At 39.8% G+C, this 26,861-nt stretch overlaps 1 protein-coding gene across 9 annotated transcripts in view; it reads left to right on the plus strand.

Moving 5' to 3' along the window:
* Positions 1–26,861, plus strand: part of mib2 (MIB E3 ubiquitin protein ligase 2) — a 212,291-nt gene that overhangs the window by 175,146 nt on the left and 10,284 nt on the right. For 8 of the 9 annotated variants that reach the window (XM_043676267.1, XM_043676262.1, XM_043676263.1 and 5 more), the window contains 6 exons: positions 2,297–2,453; positions 5,700–5,854; positions 9,350–9,476; positions 20,386–20,610; positions 22,755–22,933; positions 25,200–25,375. In XM_043676267.1, the coding sequence (XP_043532202.1) occupies positions 2,297–2,453; positions 5,700–5,854; positions 9,350–9,476; positions 20,386–20,610; positions 22,755–22,933; positions 25,200–25,375 (1,019 nt within the window). Of the gene's footprint in view, positions 1–2,296; positions 2,454–5,699; positions 5,855–9,349; positions 9,477–20,385; positions 20,611–22,754; positions 22,934–24,113; positions 24,167–25,199; positions 25,376–26,861 lie in introns of those variants that run through there. The other variant, XM_043676270.1, reaches the window with a different exon arrangement.

The following is a 26,861-nucleotide window of genomic DNA, read 5'->3' on the forward strand; positions in this document are numbered from 1 at the left end:
GTTAGAGAATCTCTGAGGGACTCATGCAGCAATGTCCTGGAGCTTTGACAACTGCTGTCCGTGAGCCACAATAATCTTCCATTGGACAAGATGTGACTCCAACCAGTGGAGAGTTTGTTTTTACAATTCACATTGACTGCAGTTTCTCTAGGGATCCTTGATGTCAAACTTGGTCAAATGCAGCCATTCTTACCTCAGTTCTAGAGTTCTAGCTCTTTTTTTCAAAGTTGTACCTTTTTATTCCCCCTCCTCCCCCCCCCCCCCCACTTCCTCCCTGGCCATATTGAGGTCAGGAGCGAAGTGACCCTGGACAACCCAAACTGCACCTTTAATAAGCAAACTATTGCTGAGCAAGTGCCACTGATAGCAATATCAGTGCTTGTTATCAAGAGTAGACTGAAAAAGCAGTAATTGGCCGGGTTGGATTTGACCTGCCTTTTGTGACAGAACATACCTGGCCAATTTTCCACGTTATCAGGTAGGTGCCAGTGTTGTGACTACATTGGAACAACTTGGCTGGGCACAGCATAGCTAGTTCTGGTACGCAAGGTTTCTATACTGTTGCTGGCTATTGTCAAGGCCCTTAACCTTTGCAGTGTCCAGTGCCTTCTGCAGTTTCTTGATGTCACATGGAATGAATCGAGTTGGCTAAAGGCTACCATTAGTGATGGTGGAGAGCGCAGGAGGACGTTTTACCGCTTATACCTGTGTGAAAAGTGAATGCTACAAAGCAGTTTTTTTTTAAATAAACAGCTCCTTTGTGACAAGAAATAATGTTTGTTCTCTATTTTCTATTCCCTGCTGTAATTTTCAAAGCAAAAGGCAAGGTTTTCCACCTAAAGCAAAATGGTGTGGAGGCTGAAGTTTGGAAATGAAACCACAAATTGTTAAAGAAACTCCCCAGTTCTGCCAGCATCAGCAGAGAGAAATGGAGTTAATGTTGCAAAGAGTCATCTGATTCAAGCCATTAACTCCGTTCCTCTCTCCACAGATACTGCCAGGCTTGCTGCGTTTCTGTTGCACTTTGTTTTTATTTTAGGTTGGATTTCCAAATGATTAAACTTAATAACACAATGTAAAATGAATAATGATTAGTTGTGCCAAATTTCCTCCATTCTGCTATGTTTAAATTTTGCAATGGCTTTTTTTTTAACATGAAAGAGGAATGTTGTGAACTTTGTAGCTTGTTAAATCAAAATTAATCCTAATTTTAAAAGTTCCAGTTATTTGTATGTCTGTATCAAATTATTAAAAGTTGTTAGAACAGTAGTGTTGAAATTAATTTAAGAAACTGTAATAAAGTTTCTGTAAGTAGGTCTTAAAGTTACTTCTGAACTTTGTTTTGCTTTGTAAACCTGTATCTTATCACATTAACAATAGTTAGATGTATTTGTTTGGTATAGTTGCCATGTTTGGACTGTGGGCCAAACCCCAACCCTCCTTTATTTTGGAGGAGAAAATGTTGCAGAGATGTTAAGCATGTGTTCCCACCTGCTAGTACACTCCAGTGCATGTATATGTGTAAATGTACCTGCTGCTAACTGGCTGTGCATAACTGTGACATTTGCTAAAAATGATCATGACTATTGTATTAGATTTTGTAGTGGTTGTTATTGTCAGCAGCATCCTCTACACCTCTTCCTTGACTTCCTTTGAGTCTGTACACAAAGTGCAATTAACATGGGGTAAACTCGTAAATAATTGATTATTAATTTTATTTGTGTTTTTAATCACAGTAACATGAAGATGATATCATATCATCTTTGTTTCAAAACCTCATTTTTCAACTCCAGGAAATAAGAGTTCAGAGCTGTTGATAAAATTCCCAGCTTTCACGAGATTACCTCCAAAGGTTCTGACAACTTTGATGTGAAGAAAATGTTTTTACCTTCGGCGTAAGAGTGACTACCTGATTAAAGCCATTTCATTTTAAGCTACAGTCACCAGCAAGTTGTAGTGAGCCTGGGCCATTTAATTTAAGATTATATTTTACGTCCAGTGGAAATTAGTACCTCCTTTCAAATGTTGCCTGGCTGTGGAAAGCAGGGTGCTGTTTATGTTTGCTTACAAGTGCACAGTGCGCTGCTCCCAGTCCATATGCAGTGCCAGTTAGCAGCTAGTAAGATAACCTTTTTGTTTCTACTAACTGTAAAGTTATGAATAATTTTTAAAAATCATGGTGTGCTCAATTGGACTGCGAAGGAGCTCCTTCAAGCTTGCTTCCTATTAATATGTGTAGAAATAACTGGGTGACCAGGTCAATGTCTGCCACTAACTTTTGCTTTTTTTTATTTAGAAACCAGCCTGAGGTGGTGAGACTGCTTCTAAGCAAAGGTGCAAATGTTAATCTGCTCAATGCTTCAACATGTTCTGCTCTGCACATTGCAGTAAACAAGGGCTTCACGGAAGTTGTGCGTGCACTTTGCGAGCATAATTGCAGTGTTAATCTGCAGGTGAGCTGAAAGTCACAAGTAGTTTCACTTAATGCTGTTTGTCTAGGGAGAAGAAAAGCTGAGAGTGCAAGAAATAGGATTGTCTGCTTATTTGACGGCCAAATATATGGAGGTGCGTTCATGCAAAGTGGGGAAAAGTCCAAAGAGTAATGACAATTATATGATAAAGTATCATCATTAAAAACAACCAGTGAGAAATGGTATCCAGCCCATGTTGGTAACTGAAACATTTAAACCCTTTCATGGGACAGTGGCATTGCTGATAAGGCCAGCATTTGTTGCCCATCCCTAATTGGCCTTGAGTTTCCATACTGTAGGGAATCTAATTGGCTTCTAGGTCATTTTAGAGAGCATGTGGTATGCATCTGGAGTCACATTTCGGCCAATCCAGGCAAGGATGGCACGCTTCCTCCCCAAAGGAATATTAATGATTGACAGTTAAGTGCTGTAAAATAAGTTCAGTTTTCCTACTCCAATTAAGGTAATCATTTGAAAAATATGCCTATATTTGCAGATAACAAGTTTAGCTAAAAAAAAACTATTGATCAAGGAACAATGGAGAATGAGGGATTGAAGGAAATTGGTATTAATAAGGAGATTGTGGGTTGCATCAGTTAGTGGGATTGAAGTTGATAAATTCCTAGGATCTGATATTTTGCATCCCAAAGCAGTGAACGAGGTAACCCTGGGGATAGTGGATGGGATGGTGATCATCTTGTGAAATTCTAGAGTTATGCAGTGGTTCCTGTGAGCTGGATGGTAGCAGATGTCACTCATTGAAGAAGGGATGGAGAGAGAAAACAGGGAACTACAGACCTGTTAGCCTCACGTTAATAGTCGGGGAAATACTCACCTATTAAGAACGATGTGATAAACAGACACATGGATCATAATGATCTGATTGAGCATTGTCAGCATGGATTTTTGAATGGGAAATCGTGTTTAACAAATGTGATCAAACTTTTTTGAGGCTGTAATTAACAGAATTGATAAAAGGAGATCTATAGATGTGGCACACTTGCCTGTTCAGAAGGCCTTTGATAAAGTCTCCCACAGGAGGTTGAAAGCATGGAAGTAATGGACTGCCATGGATTAAGGATTGACTAATTAGACAGAGTTGGAATAAATGTGTAGTTCTCACATTGGCACGCTGTGATTAATAGGATACAACAAGGATCAGTACTTGGGGCACCAGCTATTACTATATACATGGTGACAAAATGTAATATTTGAGTTTGCAGATGACCCAAAGCTAGATAGGAGTGTGTGCTATGAGGAAGATACAAGGCAGCTACTAGAGGATTGGATGGACTTTGAGAGTCGATGACAGATGAAATATAAATTGAAACAATGTGTTGTTAACTGCTTTGTGAGGAGGAACGTATGTGCAGTATTGAGAGATTAGAAAGTGTTGATATGCAGAGGGACTTGGGAGACCTTGTTAATAAGATGCTGAAGGTTAGTATGAGGCATGGCAAGCAATTAAGAAGGCTTAACAATATATTGGTCTTTATTGCAAGAGCACTTGAATACAGGAGTAGTGAAGTCTCTCCTCAATTGTACTGAGTCGTGATTACATCACTCTGTGTGAAGTTTTGGACCCCTTACTTTTGGAAGAATATTACTGCCATAGAGAGACTGAAACGAATGTTGACCAGATGTATTCCCTGGATGACAGGACTGTCCTGTGACGATAGTTTGGGGAAGCAGCCTGTATGCTCTTGACTTTCAAAGAATGAGGACTCATGTCATTAAAACCTACAAGATATTTAAATGAAAATGCAGGACATGTGCAGGTAAGATGATACTTTTGGTTCGGGATTCTACAAACAAGGGACAAAATTTCAAAATCAGGGTGAAGCCACATTGAACCAAGATGTGGAGAAACTTTTTTTACTCAGGGTGGTGAATCTTTGGAGTTCACTACTGCAGAAGGTTGCAGAAGCGCAGTTGTTGAGTATTTATATATGATTGTAGTAGAGCTTTGGTCAATGCAGAAAGTGAAAACATGGAGGGAAAAAAACCATTTGAAGTGGTGATCAGCCATATTGAATAGTTTTTCAATACAATCCCCATTCTTTTCATTATGTTTCAAACATTAATCGATCAATTAATCAACAAGCTTCCATTACTGAAAGGCTCTATCTGGGCTAAAGTGCCTTAGATGTTCATATCAATACAATTAAAAATGTAAAACTGTTCACATGTTCATTTTTAAAACTGACTTTACTTGATGAAGGGGCAGCACTCCGAAAGCTTGTGATTTCAAATACACCTGTTGGCCTATAAACCTGTTGGTGATGTGTGACTTCTGACTTTGTCAACTCAGTCCAACACCGGCACCTCCACTTCGTTAGTTTTTTAGTTTACAATGTACATCAAGTGTTCCATCTATGTATTCCTGACAAATGTATGAATAATTATGGAAACATTGGCCTGTGACTAGCAAGATTGTGTAATATCAACACACAATTCCTATTAAGAGAGTGCAAAAGGCTAGCCATTGACATTCTTTGAATCAGGTTGTAAGTTTGCTCGCTGAGTTGGTAGGTTTGTTCTCCGTTTTGTCACCATGTTAGGTAACATCATCAGTCAGCCTCCAGTGAAACGTTGGTGTTCTGTCCCACTTGCTATTTGTGTGTTTTGGTCTGTTACTATGGGTGATATCATTTCCGGCAAAACAAACATCATATATAAAATACCCTGCCAGGACTGCAACAAACACTACATTGGACAGACTGGCAGGAAACTAGCCACCAGGATACATGAGCACCAACTAGTCACCAAAGGACACGACCAACTATCACTAGTGTTCTTACATACAGACGAAGAAGGACCCCACTTTAACTGGGACAACATATCTATCCAAGGACGGGCTAAACAAAGAAACACACGGGAATTCCGAGAGGCCGGCATTCAAACCAGAACTCCATCAAACACATCAATTTGGACCCCATTTACCAACCTCTGAGAAAGAACTGGAAAGTATATCACCCATCGTAACAGACCAAGACACGCAAATAGAAAGTGGGACAGGACACCAGCACTTCACCAGAGGCTCACTGATGATGTTACCTAGCATGGTGACAGAACGTCTGAGAACAAACCTACCAGCTCAGTGAGCAAACTTACAGCCTGAACCTCAACCTGAGCTACAAATCTTCTCAAAAAAAATCGCATTCTTTCAAACAACTTCATATGCAAATTTAGTGAACCTATTCTTGACATTTTTATTGCTCTTTCCAGGATTCATATGGAGATACGCCTTTACATGATGGAATTGCAAAAGACTACAGAGATGTCATTGAAATCCTGACAGAAGTGACAAACATTGACTTCACTCAGCAAAATAATCGTGGCTTCAACTTGCTTCACCATGCAGCCTTGAAAGGCAATAAACTGTAAGAACTCGCAGAATAACTGATTTATTGCAAACTGATTTTGCTAAAAAACCTGCAATATATAGTGCAGGGAATTTGACAGCACTAATCCTAAAACCTTTCATAGAACATGTGCAATCCAGATAGAATTCATTTTATTCTCAAAATGCAATAGTTGCAAATGTTAATTGAGTTTTAGGCTTTAAGTTTTTGTTGCATAGAAACGTAGAAAATAGGAGTCAGAATAGGCCATTCAGGCCTTCGGGACTGCCCCACCATTGGCTATGATCGTGGTTAATCATCCACCTCAGTCCCCTGCTCCTGCTTTCTTGCCATATCCTTTGATCCCTTTAGCTCTAAGAACTACATCTACCTCCTCCTCAAAAAACCTCTTAATGTATTAGCCTCAACTGCATTCTGTGGCATTTTCTGCCATAGACTCTCCATTCTTAAGTGGGGAAACTTGTCTTCATCTCTGTCCTGATGGAACTATGCCACATCCTTAGATTGCGACTCTTGGTTCTGGTCTCCCCAGACCATCCTTCCGTTGTTTACCTTGTCTGTTCCTGTTAGAATTTTTTTATGTTTATGAGATCCCGGACATTCTTTTAAACTCCAGTGAATATATCCTGACCAATCCAGTCTCTCTTCATACATAGAGCATAGACCATCAGTCCTGCCCTTCGAGGAATCAGTCTGCCATACTTTGTTGCACTCCCTCCATAGCCAGAATATTCTTCCTCCCATAAGGATACTACGGTACTTCAGGTGTAGTCTCACTGAGGGCATGCAGCAAGACATACCTGTACAGTACTCCAATCCTCTCGCTATGAAGGCCAACATGCCATGTGCTCTCTTTACTGGCAGGTACCTCCATGCACCTTTCAGCCACATCATGCCAAAAGGTGCTATTTTAAAATGTTATGTCACTGATCTCGTCATGATTCAATCTTTTAAACTTAGACAATATTGAAAGTTATTTTGTGCAAAAATGTGAAAATTATTTTGAAAATTGTATTCATATGGCATAAGCTACTGCAGTTTTTTTGATATTCATAATGATATCTGTGGTCTGGACTACAGTTTTTGGATATTCTTATCCTTCATTCTGTTATTAGCTTCAGTTGTCAGTATTAGAATTTGCCTTCAAAGTGTAACTACTCACACCTTCCTATTAGAATTTATTCTGCCTTTTATTGACAATCGGTGGAAACTGCCATTCTCTCTTTCACATGAGGAAAACCTAAGCAAATTGTAAAATGTATATTTTAATCAAAGATTTGTGATTTTTAACAAAAATTATTTCACAGAAGTGGCATTAAGAGTCATAGAGTCATAGTGATGTAGAGCATGGAAACAGACCCTTCGGTCCAACCTGTCTATGTCGACCAGATATCCAAACCCAATCTAGTCCCACCTGCCAGCACCCGGCCCATATCCCTCCAAATCCTTCCTATTCATATACCCATCCAAATGTCTTTTAAATGTTGCAATTGTACCAGCCTCCTCCACTTCCTCTGGCAGCTTGTTCCATACATGTACCTTGCTCCTGTGCCCTGGCTAACATGGATTCTGGGATTAGTACCTCTGAAAAGATTAACTAGTCATTACCCTAATTTGTTGTTTGGACCATGTGGTTTTGGGGAAATTACCCATGTTCTATCGTGATTGACACTTTTAAAAAGTAAGTTTCAATTGGAGACCATTTTTAATAAAGCACCTGCCTTCCAATAACTGATCAATGACTCAGTGATTTGGCTGAGAGACAGCAAAGGGTCACCCAAGAAGTTAAATATAAGTGAGTTTAGACTGAGGGTTGGCTCTGGTCTTGAGCAACAGTTTAGTTTTAGAACAATCTGGCTTTGAAGCAAGGACTATCTCTATCCATCAGAATTCAGCTGAAATTTGGGATATTGGATAAACGAGTTTTAAAACTGTCAGTTGAAGGACTCCACTAACAATGAGATGAACTTCTGGGATAGTGAAAGTTGAGGGGAGAAAGGCTTCAATGTTAAAGTAACTACTGACATTTGATTTGAACTAGGAGTCTACAACTATGGAAGTGTTGGCACCACATCCACTCTGTCCACCACAGATGCTCAGTAACAGCATGCTATACATTGTGCAAGATGCAAAAAATTTGACGATTCTCAGACAGCACCTTCCAAACCTACAACCATTTCCACTGAGAAGGACAAAGGCAGCAGATATGTAGGAACGTCATCCCATGCAAGTTCCCCTCAAGCCACTCACCATTCTGACTTGAAATACATTGCTGTACCTTCAGTGTCGCTGAATCATTAATCTTGGAATTCCCTCCCTAATGCAATTTGTGTCCACCTACAGCACATGGACTACAGCAGTTCAGGAAAGTAGTTCACTACCTCCTTGAGTGAAATAATACCACAGAGGCTGGTATCCTGTCACTAAGTCACACTTTATTTACACGTAGAGAGTCCATGACACTGGTCCAGCTCCCTCAGAGCTGGTTCTCAGAGTAAACAGAGTGTCTGACTCTCCTATTCTTTTCTTTTTTTTAATGCAAGGACACCAACAAAAATCAGTCTCCTCTTCTCTTAAAAGAGCAGAGTCCTTCACTCTTTGACACTGAAGTAGTTTCCTCCGAGCCAGCTGACACTCCTGTTCTTTTTTTTCTTCGTTCTTCCTCCTTCCTTCTCTCAGAGCTCACTGGATATGGGCAGCAGGTCCAGAGACAGACAATCCCCTTCTCCTCTGACACAGTCAAGAAGAGTCCTTGCACGCACGCACGTCCAGCTCCCTCAGAGCGACCTCTGAGTGAGCAGAACCCTGACACCCCTGTTATTTTTCTTTTTTTTAATTTTTTCCCCAGCACCCATGTGTGTGTGCAGATGTGAGACACAGTGAAAGACACAAGGTGTACGAATCTTTATTCAAATTTCCACCACCAGGAAGCACCTGAGTGGCCAGTGACAAGCAGTGCCCTTCTCATCAAAGGGCAAGAGCCTCCTGTTCTTATGTCAGGCAGGGCACCCTGATTGATTGGACCAAATTAATAGCCTCAATGAGGGAACTCCTATTCTGTGAGGTCCACCTGGCTGACCTCCTTTCAATCACTACTTGGGGCAATTAGGGACAAGCAGTAAATGCTGGCAAGTCAACAACGCCCACGCCCATGAATGAATGAAGAAAAGCCTTGAGGGTTAGATCATTCAGAAGAGTTACTGATGTATAAATCTTTACTAGCTGCTTTTGACATATTAAAGTCTTAAACGTTGATAAAGAGTAAGAGCAATATTACTATTTAAAGAAAATAAAATGTTTTAATTCCAGTTAATATTTTATAAATGGATCTTTTAACTTTAATCAGACTTTTTATAGATCTTGAATCATGATTTACACAACTCATTTTCTGTTTGGGCACTTTGAAATTGAACCCTTTCACTTTAATACTAGAATACTGCAGTTATTTATTTTTGGGTTTGTATTCCCCTCAGATTAACATTGTTATTAATATCATTGAATGTTTCTCCACAGAGCCACAGAGAAGATACTAGCCAGAGCTCGGCAGCTGGTGGATGTAAAGAAGGAAGATGGTTTTGCAGCCCTCCATCTTGCAGCCCTGAACAACCACAAAGAAGTAGCTGAAGTTTTAATTAAAGAGGTAGAAATATAATTTATTTAAAGAGCATTTAATTGTTTTAGGTAATAAATAGTCCTAATTAGTCAAGAGAACACAAATGGACTTTGATATGCTCAAAATTATTTCTCATACTTGTTTTAAGAATTGGAGAAATATGCAAAACTGTTAATCTTATTGGGACGCATAATGTTAGAAATCAAATGTAATATGTGCTTCTAGTGATGTCACTTGAGTGCTGAGTTCTGATTTTTCTTGAATGTGCATAGTAAGATTCAAAAGTAGAGTTTTGGGAGGTATAATTCAAGTATTTTATTCACCAGATCTCAGTTTACTTGTGTACGTGTGGGGTTATGGGCATGTAATCCTTATTCTCTGATAGTAAATTGCTCTCAGTAGCATACAATTCATTCTGTCATACAATTCATGTAAATTCTTACATAGTCTTTCTCTGAGATGCACTGATCCTTATCTATCTCTGTACAAATTCAGTTCCACTTACTGTATAATAATGCTTCTGTTTTAATTTCCTATGTGTGATATTTTAGACTGATTAGCATGAAATTTCTTTGTCAAATACCTGTCAAATTTTAGGTCTTGGTTTCAAGTCTTCATTTATCTTCTATTATATCTTCTGCCTTTGATCCATATTTTTCACCAATAATCATAATACCATAACACACAGGAGCCAAAGTCAACCATTCAGTCCATTGTGTCTGCTCCACCTTTCATAACCCTCTATTTGTTTACTGATTAAAATGTCATCCCTGTCGGCCTTGAAGTCCTTTAATGACCCAGCCTCAACAGGTTTCTACCAGAGTTCCACAGGTACACTATCCTCTTAAGAATTCTCTCCTCAATTGTGTCTTAATTATGCAGCTAATTACTCTGGAGTTTGCCATCTGGTCCTAAACTTGCCCACAAAGGAAAATAGATTGTGTCAAATCCCCAAGAATATTATTTTTCATATTAAGGTGCCAGTCCTGTCCATCCCTGAGCCACGTTTCTGTAATTGCTTTGATATTTCAGTCTCATGTTCCTAACCATGTCTTGAGTTCATCTGCCTTCCCTGTTACATCTCTTGCATTGAAGTAAATGCAGTTTAATTTATCAGTGCTACCTTGTTCTCTGCTTTGTCCCTGCCTGCCCTGACTGTTTGACTCACTCCAATTCCCGACTGTACCAGTCTCAGATTGATCTCTTTTCTCACTATCTCCCTGGGTTCCCCCCGTCACCCCCAACCGCCAACACCTGACTAGTTTAAATCCTCCTGAGCAGCTTTAGCAAATCTCCCTGCCAGTATATTAGTCCCCTTCCAAATCAGGTGCAATCTGTCCTCCTTGTACAGGTCACTTCTACCCCAGAAGAGATTCTAATAATCCAAAAACGTGAACCCTTCTCCCATGTACCAGCTCCTCAGCCATGCATTCATCTGCTCCATCCTCCTATTCCTACTCTCACTAGCTCGTAGCACCGGGATGTGTCAAATCCCCAAGAATATTATTTTTCATATTAAGGTGCCAGTCCTGTCCATCCCTGAGCCACGTTTCTGTAATTGCTTTGATATTCCAGTCTCATGTTCCTAACCATGTCCTGAGTTCATCTGCCTTCCCTGTTACGTCTCTTGCATTGAAGTAAATGCAGTTTAATTTATCAGTGCTACCTTGTTCTCACTCCCATTCCCGACTGTACCAGTCTCAGATTGATCTCTTTCATCACTATCTCCCTGGGTTCCCCCCGTCACCCCCAACCGCCAACACCTGACTAGTTTAAATCCTCCTGAGCAGCTTTAGCAAATCTCCCTGCCAGTATATTAGTCCCCTTCCAAATCAGGTGCAATCTATCCTTCTTGTACAGATCACTTCTACCCCAGAAGAGATTCTAATAATCCAAAAACGTGAACCCTTCTCCCATGTACCAGCTCCTCAGCCATGCATTCATCTGCTCCATCCTCCTATTCCTACTCTCACTAGCTCGTAGCACCGGGAATAATTCAAATACTACTACCCCTGGAGACCTTTTCTTAAATTCTGCCTAACTTTCTACATTCTCCCTTCAGAGTTTCAACCTTTCCCTTCCTATGTCATTGGTTCCAATGTGTACAATGACCTCCTGCTGGTCCCTCTCCCATTTGAGAACATTCTGCACCATCTCGGTGACATCCTTGATCCTGGCACCAGAAAAATAACACACCATTCTTGTTTTTCACTGCCAGCCGCAGAAATGTCTGTCTGTGTCTCTGACATTAGATCACATTACATTATAGCCTGTCTTGATACCAGAAACCTGGCTGTTCCTGCTCCATTCTCCTGACAGTCCATCACCCCCTACATTTTCCAAAACAGCATACTTGCTTAAAATGGGGATAGCCACACTACCTGCCTACCCCTCCTTCTTTTCCTGGAGTTAGCCCATCTACCTGACTCTGTATCTGCAGCTTTTCTCCCTTCCTATATTTGCTATCCATCACTTCCCGTAGCTCTTGTAAATTCCTCATTGCCTCCAACTGCCACTCTGATGCAATCTGACAGGATTCGCAACCAAAGACAGTTCCTCTAGACATAATCATCAGTAACATGGAAACTCTCCCTAAACTCCCACATCCCAACAGGAAGAGCATATCACTCTACTTAAAGGCCATCTTTGCTCCTTCACAATCTACAGACCCCCAAAATAGCGCTGTCTTTTTGCTCTTTTAAAAAAGACAGTTCTGCAGGTTAACTTAGTACTTCGGTTTATGTTTTTAAAATTTAGTCAAGAGTCAGATCTCAATAAACGCATAATCAACTCCACTCACTACTGTGGATTCCTGAAGAAGGGCTTATGCCCGAAACGTCGATTCTCCTGTTCCCTGGATGCTGCCTGACCTGCTGCGCTTTTCCAGCAACACATTTCCAACTGTGGATTTACAGCAAGGTTACACTTAAAAACTCTTTCTGTGCTGTGACCTCTCCCACACAAGTTCTTCCAAGGTCAGCTGTGAATTTTGTAGTTTAATAATTTTTCCTAGACGCAGTCTGATTTCCAGAGATATATGAATTCAAACAGCAAAAGCAATAACTGTTCAGATTCACTGTGTTCAGTTAGGGTGTCGGTTTTTTAATCTCTCTCCCTCACTGACCATGTCACTGCCTTTTGTCTGTCTTTCTCCTTTTAAAAATGCTGTTGTTTTGATCTTTTTTCCCCAAAATTCCAAAACAATGCAACATCATATAAAACAGTAATTGCTGCTCCTGGAGTTCAGGAAATCACCTCCAAAAAGGAACAGCTCTTCCAGCCACAATTTATCCTGTCCTCCATCTTGGATTACCCAGAATTCTTCATGAACAATTTTCTTAAACACCTACCATTGTTCATTAACTATCTTTTCTGCTAAATGCCTTTCGCAGTCTACTCCAGCCAAGTGGTCCAGGCACATCTTAAAGTTTAAACCGAAATTACCTCTTACAATGAACAATTTTCTTAAACACCTACCATTGTTCATTAACTATCTTTTCTGCTAAATGCCTTTCGCAGTCTACTCCAGCCAACTCTGTCCTCATTCTTTTGAACTGACCCTTTTGTAAGTTCAGCACAGTTACTTCCAAACCAAGTTCCACATTCTCAAACTTCATGCTAAATTCTACCATATTATTGTCACAATTTACTAAGGGTTTTTTTATACTGAGATCATTCATGAAACTTGCCTGATTAAATACTACCAGGTCCAAAATAACCTGATCCATATTGGATCCACAACACATTTTCTCAAACTATCCTGAATCCATTCTATAATTGTTCTTAATGGCTGTCTCTGCCATTTTGATTTTCCCAATCTATGTGAAGTCTCCTTTGTTAAATTTATTGTTTTTTATATGATCCCTTTATTATCTCCTGATTTATTCTGTCTCACAGTATACCTACAGTTAAGGGAGCTATTGTATACACCTACCAATGGTGTTTTCCCTTTTTACTTATTCTAACCTCCACCCTTATGGATTCAATGTCATCTCATCCAAGATCATTTCTTGCTATTGTACTGACTAAAGTACTGCATAACCCTTTCCCTCCTGATTATCCTTTTCAAAAAGTCGCATACTCTGAATATTTAGTTTCTAGATTTAATCTTCCTGTAACCAGTGTCTCCACATTACAATTAGATCATACTCATTAACTTCCGTTTGTCATTTTGTTCTGAGCACTACGTTTAAGTAAAGCGCCGTTAACTTTGCTTTGATGTTCTTTCCTTTGACTCTTTTTAATGTTTTGTTTTTTATGTTTGTACACTGTTTCTTCCTGTCCCATGCTGGGTATCCTGCCCTGCAATGCAGCCAGATGATTTTTCTTTATAAGCCTGCACATCTGCTCTCCAGGAACATCTCTCTTTTCCTCCTCTTCCACACCCTCTCCCATTTCCCTTAAAGCCTACTCAACAGTCCGAGTTATTTGATTTGCCAGGACACTGGTGCCAACGTGGTTCGACTGAAGCCTGTCCCACCACAACTGTTCCCGTGAACTCCCTTACTCATGCCAGTGTCCCATAAACAGCAACTCAGTTCTGTCACACCAGTCTTTGTGTCATGCTCAAACTCAACCTCCTTGACTTTACCTACCCTCTGTCAGATTATTATCTTGGAGGTTCTGCTTATTAACTTTTTTTCCAACTGTAAAAAAAACTTTCAGCATCAGACCCCTGGATATAATGCCAGCTGTAGGCCATTCAGCCTATTGAGTCTGATCCACCATTCAGTGAGGTCATGGCTGATTTGATACACCTCAACTTCACTTTTCCCATAACCCATGATTCTGTTATTAATTCAAATCTCTCTAACTCCGTCTTGAATACACTTAGCATCCAACCTGAAAAGCTCTTGGTTATAAAGAATGTCACAGATTGACTATCCTTTGAGAGAGGAAATTCATCCTTATCTGTGTCCTAAATGGATGGCCTGTTTCTCTAAGATTATGCTCTCTGGTGCTAAACTTTCCCACAAGGGAAAACAACCTGTCTACACCAATTTAGCACTTATCAGGTTGTGCCAAAAGTGCATAACCTAACATTTTCCCACATTATAATCCACCGCTTGTCTAATCCCATTAATATCGTTGGTATCAACATGTCCAATGAGAGATGGATCCCTCCCCTCCAAGGAGGTGTTTTTAACCCTAGCACTTGACAGACAAACATTGCTTTTGGGATTTCAGAAAATTGTATCCATGCCCTAATTATACTATCTCCTTCTGCTATTTTGTTCTGATTCGCTTGCCTTCCTTGTGCAATCCCCAGCTCTTAAATTTAAGGTGTGTGACTGATATCCCCTCCAAGATGTGGTGCAATGTTTGCAATTCAGATTCCAGCTCTTCAAACTAGTTCAAGCTGCAAGTATTTGCTATATATATATTCTGTCTGGATCACCTTGATATACAACACCACCCACATGCTATAGCAGCAAAGCATCACCCAACCTGCCCTCACTATTATATTTTATTCAGTTTATAGTTATTTACTCTTATATTCGCACTCGTTGCACTTTATTATAGTTAATTTTTTTTTGCACCAATACCAATCTTACTCTGGTTACTTTTTTCTTTTTTGTTAAAAGTATCAGGGGATCTAAACATAAAGGCCTTACTTTTACTTTAAAGGTTAGGCTTTTACACCAATCAGCTGCTTTCTCTGCAATCATAACACTTTGTGGTTTGTGACATCATTCTGACTCTGGTCTCACTGCAGATAGTCCTCTCAATCTGTGCGTTTTGTTCTCTCCTGCTCTCCTGCCATTCACAGTATCGAATTATGAGCCTTAGATTAAATCTTACTCACTTGCCAGACTCTCACCAATTGATTAGCTGCCTCTCCACATAGTTGAGCAATTCCTGGTAAGTTTAGGTAAAAGCAACAAAACACTTCTTTCCCTTCCTGCACCCTATTGTAAATTTAGTCTCAAGTGCTAAATCACATTAAGTTGTCTAATCTGCTCCTAACACAAAAAGGCCTATCTGAGGCACTTAATAAAGATCCAGTTTCGGCTGTTCTTAACTGAGCTGCTCTATCACTCCAACCCATGAAAGAACCCTGCTTAAAGCTGGCAACTGCAGAATTTAATACTGAGCTTTCAGATTAATGTAATTGACTTGCTTATTCGACAATGCATGCAGCCAGTCAATCAGTAGGTCTCATTGTTAGAAAAGCCCAAAGAACTATGAAAGCTGGAAAATAGAAACAAAAACAGAAGGAGCTGGGAAAACTCAAGTCTGAAAGCATTGGTGTGGAGAGAAAGCAGAATTAATTTGCCAGGTGTGGTGACCCTTTAGAACAATTGTTTCTGTTTTGGATCTTATTGTTGGTTTCCCAATAACTTAGTTGGCTTCACAAAATCTTCAGTTGTCACTCACCACCACCTGCTCCCTTGAACAGACCTCGGACTGTCTTCAGCTGCTTTATGGTGCAGTCGGAAAGTGTGAAGCTGGAAAAGCACAGCAGGTCAGGCAGTATCCGAGGAGCAGGAGAATCGATGTTTTGAGCATAAGCCTTTCACCAGGAATGCTTTATGTTGTAGCCGGAGTATTGGGTGAGCAGGCATCACTTCAGGTTGCTGACCTAGAGTGAGAATTCAGCCCCAAAGATAATTGCAGTAATGGTTGCAACTTTTGATTAAGTCTTCTGGAATCAGTTGCAGCACAAACAGAGCCCATTTGGCCCATCATATCAGTTCCTGTGCTCTGAGAGAGTTATGCAGTTAGTCACTTACCTCGTCTTTCATCATCGTCCACATAATGTTAGGTAATTATTCAGCTCCATTCTGAAAGACAAATTGAATCTTTGTTGTAACCAAATGCTACCATATTTTGTAGGAGAAAACAGAAAAGACCCTTGTGCTGAATGAGTTAAAAATATTTTCAGTCAAGACTGTTTTATTTAGGATTAAAGTACATTCTTCTCAGTTCATAACAACATCAAATGAATCACCAGACACAGCCAGAATCATTCGTTTGATTTTGTCATATTTTCCATTCATCTGTGGACACGCTTCTATCCAAATGTGTGTCTTAACTGCTGTTCATTTAACAAACAGGATGTTGCCTAACAATACCAGCAGTATGTTAGATAAATAGGACACTTTACATCTATGTTTTCTAAACACTTTTTCGTTGTGATCCCATTTTGGTGTTTGTCAATTACTGCAACCAGACCTGTTGGAGATGGGGAGGGGTTGTGGAGGGAGTGGGGGAAGAGAGAGAAAAAAAAGGAGATTTTTTTTTGGGAACCTGTTTTATTCAGTGATTTTGAAAGTGAGAACAGTTTTAGTTCTGTCTATTAATAATCACAATTCTTGTTAATTGGAGGCTGTTGTGATGTCTGTTGCAGCGTTTTGTTTCAGCAATGCACTATTATCATAATTATTCATTGTATCTGTGTTACATCTGGCAATAAAGATGCCCCTCTTTGTGCATTGTGGATGCTTTGATCATCTGCTCAAGTATGGTAATTTCACTACTTACTGCAAATCCAGATTTGTGCATCCTGATAAGAATGCACAGAGCTCCACTGAGGAACCCAGGCTTCCTGGCATCTGTTTGTGGGTCATTAGCTTAGAGGGTTTCCACTGGGAGATCTATTGATATGGTAATGATGCAAGGAACAAAAAAGCACAACTGATACAAAAACTGAAGTGAACTTCAATGTCTGCAAGAAAACCTTCAAGTGATCACTCGCTTGCCGCAAACTGGATGCTGGTTTGCCTCTTGGCCGGTTAAGGCTTGTGCCTTACGTTGTCTGCACTGTAGGATTTAGGGCCCAAAACAGGTGGAAATCAATTCCAAAACATTCCATTCCATTTATCACAGCCTTAAATATTATCTGTAGCAATTTATAGGAAACTGTTAAAATTAAAACACAAAATTCTAGAAATACTCAAAGGATCAAGCGAAATATATGGAGAGAGAAACAAATCTAATGTTTTGGGTTGACCATCCACATAGTGCACTTGAATTGTAAAAAGCCAATGCTTTAAATGTACGGAATATTTCATAATGTGTTATTAGTTTTGTCTATGTCAACATATGCTCTTAGTGCTGAACTCCATGCTTCAAAACTATACATTGGCAGATATTTCAAATAATTGCAATCTGCTGATTTTTGTCAAGTATATTATTTTCAGGAAATACTATAAATGTCTGAAAGGCTAGAGGAATAATTGTGATCTAATACCTGTGATCCTTTTGTGACTTGTTTATCTTTGTATCACAGTAATTGTATATCTTTGTAAAACACCACACTGGGGAGGTGCTTTACAAGTCCAACTCAATCTATCGGAGTTGAAACTGTCAATTTACCATATACGTTTCTGAATATAATGCAGAAGATATATATTAGGGTGAGCAGTTTGAATAACACAGGATACAGAAGGATCAAAACCAGCATTTCAATGTATGTGACAGTCCAGTTGGGCTCCAAACATTTACCCGTCCAGTTCATCTCTCGGTACAGACTAATGTTGTTCTTTAAAGGGATCAGTGAATGCTTGCTGTTTTAAAATATTTTGCCAGTGACTTATCATTTTTCTTTTAAATCTAATCTGTTCTGTAATACATACAGATCTTCAATAATACTCCAGACATGTAGAAAGCCAATACTTTTAATCTTATTTTAAAAGCACATTTCATAATCAGATGGGGTCTTTGCTAAATCCAGTTGTAAAAAGCTCTTATTAGTGCCATATGTACTCTGTACACCAAAGTGAAATGTTGTGCAGAAGAGCCTTCATTTCTGAGTTATTACGTATTGATGATTTGATCCGAGAGCAACATTGCTTTCAGCTGGCTTCTGTTGTTTTTGTCAAGTTTATTTTTCATATTGAATGTTTTTGCTGCTGCTACCCACCAGTATATGTCCTTATAAATACTTTCAACTCATGAGTAATTTTGTTCTATCTCTATGCAATTACCTTCAGTCATAATCAAACTCAACTCACGTTTCCTAGTGACTCAGCTCACATGTTCCAATTTCAGTCACTTTCAGTGCACGCAATCTCCAGGCCTCGGTGGAGATGATGGTTTTCTGTCACCGGAGGCAGTGTATTGTGCCAGGTTTTGTGGGAGTTTTGTTTCGTATCTTGTAGAGCTGGTTTCAAAAAAGACACTAGTGTTTCTTCAATAGTCTTCTTATTGAATCTGGAGAATACAGCACCCACCAAGCCCTGCTTTCTCAACTCCAAAATAGCAAGCCTTCTGGGGAGGATACGGAAAGCTCTACAAAGATGTTCTGAAGTGGCATTGACATTAATGACTGGAAGGGGCTTGCTACCTGTCATTCAAATTGGTAACATCTTGTCCATCAAGCTGCATCACGTTTTGAGTACAAACACGATAACGGTGAGGCAAAAGTGGGTACTGTAGATGCTGGAGATTAGAGTCAAGATTAGAGTAGTGCTGGAAAAGCACAGCAGGTCAGGCAACATCTGAGGAGCAGGAAAATCGACGTTTTGGGTGAAAGCCCTTCATCACGAATGAGGCCTCATTCCTGATTTAGGGATTTTGCCATAAAACGACGATCTTCCTGCTTATTGGATGCTGCCTGACCTGCTGTGCTTTTCCAGCACTACTCTAATCTTGACTATAACGGTGAGGCAGAGCGGTAGCCGAGAAGGAAGGAAAAGGAAGCAAATTCTGCATTCCAGATCTCCCTGCCTGGTGGGACATTCTGCCCTATGTACCCAAAGATCTGCAGGTTAACAATCAGCCTGTTCAGGTTCATGAAGACCCTGAGAAAGTGCCATCTTTGAATCCAGGGACAGCCAGTGACGATGACAACCGCACAGCCTTCATCATTCTTCTGGTGCAGTAGCTGAAGTGTACAAGTTGTACTTGACTGTGGAGTTTGAAACCCAAATAGAGTGGATTAGGACACCCAGGTTTGGTGGTCCTTGTTGTTTTGCGCTTTCAATCTCTTTAGAGCTAACTTGTGGGTCATTCTAATACCCCTCACTCTTCTTGGCAGGGTATTATATAAAAAGGTTTGACACATGCAGTGTTCAACTTTCATCAGCATCACAGTTCTTGTCTTTTGATACTTCATTTTACCATACAACCATTGCATTTACGGACGTACATTTTATTTAAACTCTCTCCCCACTTGAGCATTTCCCTTGCCTTGCATCCTCACTGTTTGAGACACAAAGCTGCTGTTTAATCAGTCATTTTTGCTCAGAATCTAAAAGGTGTGGAACTCTCCATTTTTCTCATTCTGCTTTCTGCTGCTTTTTCCAGTCTGTTCACAATGAACTCCTGACATCCACGGTCTGCTTCTCAATTATGTTTATGTTCTTTGCAGACAGAGGAACATGGACTCTCACTGTGTCTGTGTGTTTCAACTCAACAGAATAAGTAACAGCCATTTGCTGGGTCAGTTCTCAGGGTAAAGCCTTGAACAATCAGAGTTAACCTGCCTGGTTTAAAATAAAACAAATTCTGGCACTTAACTATCACTCAGCATTGACAATGCGTTCTCCATGGCAATGCTTCCATTCGCTAATGAATTAGCGTGTACTTCACATATGGTATAAATATTGGTTTTCTGCTTGAATTGATATTTCTTGCAAATTGACCTGATGAGTTGAAGCTTTGATAAAATGTGCATTTTTCCAGCAATGGTGTGTTTATTTTCTGGCCTCTGTTCATTCCTTAGACTTAGTTAATTTTAACTCAATCCTGTAATTTTTTCCCCTTGGTCCCAAGAGAAATAGTCTGCTTGGGTCTTCATCTTTGCCTATCAGCATGTGAAATGAGGCTTTACAGTCATCTCTGGACAGAACAGGATGCCGATATCTTTATCCTGTCAGGTTTGGGCTGGTTGCAAATTACAACATAGGAATGAGAGACATTGATGCATAATTTATAGATTGATCATGATTGCATAATTGCAATAGTCTACATTGTATTTTCCTCTCCACAGGGTCGCTGTGAGATTAATGTTCGGAATAATCGAAACCAGACACCTTTGCAACTTGCAGTTACTCAAGGTCATACTGACATGGTCCAGCTCTTGGTTACTGAAGGCTGTGATGTGAACGCGGAGGATGAAGATGGTGATACTGCTATGCATGTGGCACTCTGTCGTCAGCAGCTGGCAACCACCATGCTACCACGGGAAGGCGAAAGCAGTTCACTTCATGCAAATGTAGGTTTAAGACAGTCCATGTAGGAGATCTTGTACAAGTGCCTATAAAAGAAATGTTCATATTTTAAAATGCTCATTACGTCTTGGTGTATGTAGTAACACAAAATATTTGAGATTTGCCTTATGAATGTTAAACTTATTTTTTTCCTGTTTGGGCTACTATGAAAAAGAGATTGTATAACTCGTCCTGAAAAGCCATGAAGATTCTACCCTCACTTTACAGCATTGCAATTCAAGTTTAACTTGCTTTCAAAAGTGCACATTTCCTTTCATAGGAAAGGAGAAGAGAGCTTCTAAACAGGTTTTTATAGTGTCATTGTCTTCTGTGTTTAATAGCATGTAATACTATGATACAGTGAAATAAGATGTAAAAGACCTACTATTTCTACTACTAAAATTAATATTGGATATTTTGTAGTGAGCTTCAACATGCATAGCTCATTGCTTGCATTTTATGTGCCATTAGTGTATGGAATGATCTGCCAGAAGAAAGGGTGGAGGCTAGTACAATTGCAACATTTAAAAGGAAGGGTTTGGAGGGCTATGGGCCAGGTGCTGGCAGGTGGGACTAAATTGGGTTGGGATATCTAGTTGGCATGGGCAAGTTGGACTGAATGGTCAGTTTCCATGCTGTACATCTCTGACTCTATTAGTGTGATTTATCCAACAGTCATCCACTTAGAAATGTTCCTCCTGTAAATTTCTGACCATGTGAGTTGACCAGCGAGCAAAACAAAATATCTGAGCCCTGAGTGAAACGGCAATCAGCAGGATCGTTCCTTAAGCAATGAGATTTAAAGTTTGAGGAATAAACAGTACAGACCAAATATGAGGGTGAATCCATTATGATTATGCGAAAGAAAGATTGAATTAAGAAATCACAAAATGAACTGTTAATTTTAATAACTTCTGTGTTTAAATCTTTGAAATCTTAACTATAATTAATGTCCAAGGAATAAGGCTTCATATTTAAATTTAAGTACAGAGGTAGTAATTGAACAATTATTAAAAGTATGAAGGCCCTCTGAGTAAATCAACCAAATAACATTCAATGCATTTCGGTGGGTGAGGCAGAAAAATGATATGTCAAATTGTTAAAGCTAATGTAACTGAATTTATTTAAGATACAAAGGTGGGGGTGGGGAAGATGCAGGCTGAGAGGAGGACACAACGGTTGTGAAGAGATACAGACAGAGTGCGTTAGCAACAAGGGTAACCAATGAGAGTATTACATGGGAAAGTGAGAGGTTATTCACTTCAGTAGTAAAATTACAAAATCTTTTAAGACCTGCAACTCATAAATGTTGATGTACAGAGGGTCTTGGCTTAACATAGATAAGAAATGTAGAAAGTTAGCCTGCAGCTTCAGCAAGCAATATGGATACCAAACACCATGTTAGCCTTTATTACAAATAACTGGTATACAAGAATGAGGATGTTTTGGTATGCTTGTACAGGGCTTTGATTCCACAACTGGAGTACTGTGTGCATAACTGGTCTCCATATTTAATGCAGAATATATATGTATTGGAGGCAATGCAACAAATATTCACCATATTGATTTCTGTATTGAGAGGCCTGTCCTGTGATGACAGACTGAGTAAATTGGAGCAACAATCCCTGCAGTATAGAGAAGTGAGAGGCAATCTTATTGAAGCATACAAAGTTGCGAAGGGAAGCCATATTGAGAGACTGTTTGTTTCCTCTGGCTTAAGAATTACAAACATAAGCTCATGACAAGGTGCAAATCACTTAGGATTGAGATGAGAAATTTATTCACTCCAAGGGATAAGAATCTTTGTAATTATCTATCCAATTAATTGTGAATGCTCAATGTTTGACTTCCTGAAGGCAAGGATAGACAGATGTTTCGTCTCTCGGAATCGAGGGATATGAGGCACAGGTGGGAAAATGGAGTTGAAGTAGGAGGTCAGCCACTGCTGTACTGAATGGTGTAGCTGCTCCATTCATGCTATTCCTCAGGATTTGACAACAGCCTTGATATTGACATTTAACTAAGTACCTGCCTCTTGCATGAAGTGACATAAATAACTGTTTAGTATCTCATTTGTTTTGAATGCAAAATCTGCATTGGTTTTTTTTGTTAAAACTTTCATCTTAAGCTTTGTTCCTTTGCTACTTAGTTGCAGGCTTCTGGGTTACTGGGATCTACAGACCTTAGTGTAGGTGCTGCCATTGCCTGTTTCCTGGCCCAGGATGGTGCGGATATTAACTACACTAACTACAAGGGCAAAACACCACTCAATCTGGTCACAAATGGCAGGATTATACAGATGGTCAAGAGTTTTGCTGAGAAATTCAGGTAAAATAGCAATATCTTCTAATTATGTCATTTACTCTTCTCTTGGTTATCTTAGTCTTGATTACACTGTATCCTTAACACAGACATTAAATTCTCTCAAAAGTAAAAGGAAGAACTGCGGATGTTGGAGATCTGAAAAAAAAAATAAGTTGCTGCAGAAACTCTAGTTTGGCACCATCTGTGCAGAGAGAGAGAGAGAGAGAGTGAGTTAACATTTTGAGGCTAGTGACCCTTCTTCTCATTACACACCATGAGAGCAAAGATAGAGTATTGAGAAAGAGAAAGGTGGGCAGATGTCCAACCTTAGGATGTCAATTTGAGCTAGCTATTAGCAACCGTAGCACAGTTCCTTAAACCACACGTGAACTGGCCTTGTATACATTTGTTCCTTGCTTTATCATGATCGGTAGTGTTATCACCTCCTCTACCAATGGCACTGACTTGGGCTGGGATGGTTACCTGTGATGGCTCTGTTGTTAAATAACTGTCAACGTTCATAGTTTAGGGTCATTTCAGAAACAGACATAGCGCCCAGTAGCTTTGAACTATATGCAAATTTAAGACAATACTATTAGTAGCTAATAAAAAATACAAACTTGGTATCCAACTTGAAAATATAATGGTTTTATTCATAATACATTTTTGTAATGATCTGGGAATTATCCAGTTGTTGTTACACTATTTTTTATCTGTGCTTTCTTTTAATCTGAAATATGTTGACTAATGTGTTTGAGGTAGCAGCTTCCCAGTTAGCAAATTAAACAAATTGTGTTCATTTTACCATCAAACACTATTGACTACATGATTTGTCAGCGACTGATAACTAGATAACACAGAATACAGGGTTTAATTAAACCTGCGATAGTATTTTAAGCTGGTTTATTAGAATTTATCCCATTGGAATCTCCACCCCGTCACCTGTTTCTTCACCCATTGCAGTATAAATAAGTGGGAAGCATTGCAATGCTCTGCTATTGTCCGACACTTCTGGAGAATAGATTTGAGAATGCCTTCAAATTCCAGGATCAGCCTTTACAAAACTTATCAGTAAATATTAATGACAGCCTAATTGTGTGTGTACTTTTGTTTAAAAATGTCACGGTGCTTATCATAAGTCAGAGGATGCACTGTTTTAGAAGATAGAAACATTATACCACATAAAGTCTTATTATTCTCCTAGAATGGGTGTTCCATTGAGGCTACAAAGTCTACTTGCCATTAAGTAAGCACTGGGTGAGTTCATACAATGTATGAGATTACAGACATCCTACCTTTGCTGTTTTGTGTTCCGAAAGAGTTATTTTGTTTCTTAAACTTCAAAGTGTAGCACAGAAACCTAAGTATGACGCTTAGAAGTGGGTTGGGCAGGAAATGCACTCCAACCAAACTGGTCTACCTTTTCTGATTGTAACGCTGACAGTAACCCAGTTAGAGTAAAGGATTCCCCTCACTGTTACAACGAGAAAACCTAAACCATTCCTTGTTATATCATTAGTTATATAATTACAAGCAAATCTCCTATGCCACTGCTCACAGTAAATTAGGTGATGCAGTGTTTTGTTTTACGGACAGGGCTACTGTGCCATCCAATACTCCGAATAAATCTTCCCGTGAAGGAAAGTTTTTCCTTCAAGCCACGATATCGAATGAAACAAAATGTTTTAATTGATTCAGCATTTTCGCTTTGTTTTTAAGAAAATCAATTCAGAGACAGACATTTTAGTTCTTGATCATTGAGTTTGTGGAGTTTCTCCTGTAGATTCCAATTGCCACATTTATGTTTGTTCTATTTTTAGTTCATAAATGTAACATGGAGTTTTGTTCAATGATGTGTGAAGTGTGACCGGCCAAATGTATGTTTATGTAGTTTTTTTAATATAAAGAGTATTACATAACACACCTTCTGTTGTATGTTGTGATTTGTAAAGCATTGATCCTTACTTGCCTGACTCTCCAACTCCGCTGTTGTCAAAGATTGAACCCCACAGTAGCTGAACTTTCAAATCAGCTGATTGTGCGCCATGCCACCAGGTGGAATAATCCAAAGTGATGAGCATGCTTGTATTGTCTTATGGCTGATATCAGTGTTACTTTCATGACCATCTTGAAGACATTGGGTGGATGGCTGCATCCATCCAAAGGTGATTATGCCCTGCCAACAGCCATCTCATGACCACAAGGGAGAATTGGCAGGAGTGAGGGATTTTGTTTAAACTTTTTCTGAAAGAAAAGTCCTTTTAATCCTTTCTGTTGCTTTTTATTCCAGGGGATCACAGCTGCAATCAGCAGGGACAACAGTTCTGCGGCGAGTCCACACAACTCCAAATACTATGACAAATCTTTTACTGCCAGCATCGGCGGGCCCAGCTGAGTGTCTAGTGTGTTCTGAGCTGTCCCTACTGGTTCAGTTTTCCCCCTGTCAACACTCTGTCGTCTGTGAAGGTATACTTTGCAATCTCTGATCGTGAACAACAAACAAATAAGTATATTTTAGATGTATTGTTGCTCACAAATAACATTATTATAGTAAATTGGATCTTTATTTAAAATTTGTGAGAAGATTTGTAGCTCGGGTGCTCGTTGTTATGGTTCTGTTCGCCGAGCTGGGAATTTGTGTTGCAGACGTTTTGTCCCCTGTCTAAGTGACATCCTCAGTGCTTGGGAGCCTCCTGTGAAGCGCTTCTGTGATCTTTCCTCTGGCATTTGTAGTGGTTTGAATCTGTCGTTTCCGGTTGTCAGTTCCAGCTGTCCTGATGGAACTAATCATTTAGCTTTGAGTTTGGCATAGTGGGTGGATGGAATTTTAACCATAATAGGTCTAACTTGTCTCAGTTTGCTAAACACTTTGTTGATGTGGTGTGCATGAGCATCCAAAAGGTACTTGGTTATGTGCTCTACAATAGACTTGAACAAAGTTAGACCTCCCCATGAAACGAAAGGGACAGCAGCAGCATGGATTTGAAATTGGCTGAGCGATGAGAATCAAATAGTAGTCAGCGCAGTGGCTCAGTGGTAAGCACTGCTGCCTCTCAGCATCAGGGACATGGGTTCAATTCCATCCTCTGGCAACTGTGCAGACTCCACACAGACATTCTCCATGTATCTGCCTGGGGCATGCTTTTGTCCAGGTGCACTAGTTTCCTCCCACAGTCCGAAGATGTGCAGATTAGGTGGATTGGACATGCTAAATAGCCCTTAGGGTCTAGGGATGTGCAGGCTAGGTGGGTTATCCATGGGAAATGCAGGGTTATAGGGTCAAGGGATGGATCTGGGTGGGGTGCTGTTCAGAGGGGTCATGCTTCCACACTGTAGGCTTTCTCTAATTCTCATGGTGAACAGTGGCTTTTCAAACAGGAGGTAGGGTTATAGTGGAATTCTCCAGGGCTTGGTGTTATGACCTCTGCTCTTCCTAATGTATATCATGACCTTACTAAGGTGCACTAAGGCACAGTTTCGAGATTTGTGGATCACATGAAAATTGGAAGTATTGTATATTGAGAGTGTAGAATTCTATAAGGGCCTAGACAGGTTGGTGGAATGATTGGCAGATAAACTTTGCAGAGAAGTGTGGAATGTTTCATTTTGGTAAGAAGAACATGGGGAGACAACATAAAGAGACGATACAAAGTAAAGGTGCAATGCTAAAGAGGATGCAGGAACAAAGTGTGTATGTGTGTGTAACCCATTGAAGGTGGCAGGTCAGATTGAGAGAACGGCTAATAAAGCATTCAGCATCCTGGGCTTTATGAATATGTGCACAGAATACAAAAGTATTTAAACTAGATAAAACACGAGTCCAATCTCAACTAGAATACTGTCTAGTTCTGGACATCGCAGTGTCTAGTTCTGGACATCGCAGTTTAGGGAGGATGTGAAGGCCTGAGAGAAGGTGCAGAAACACTTGAGAATGTTTCTGGGAGTGAAGAAC

This window comes from Chiloscyllium plagiosum, chromosome 34, assembly GCF_004010195.1.
Source record: "Chiloscyllium plagiosum isolate BGI_BamShark_2017 chromosome 34, ASM401019v2, whole genome shotgun sequence".
In the NCBI taxonomy this organism is placed as follows: Eukaryota; Metazoa; Chordata; class Chondrichthyes; order Orectolobiformes; family Hemiscylliidae; genus Chiloscyllium; species Chiloscyllium plagiosum.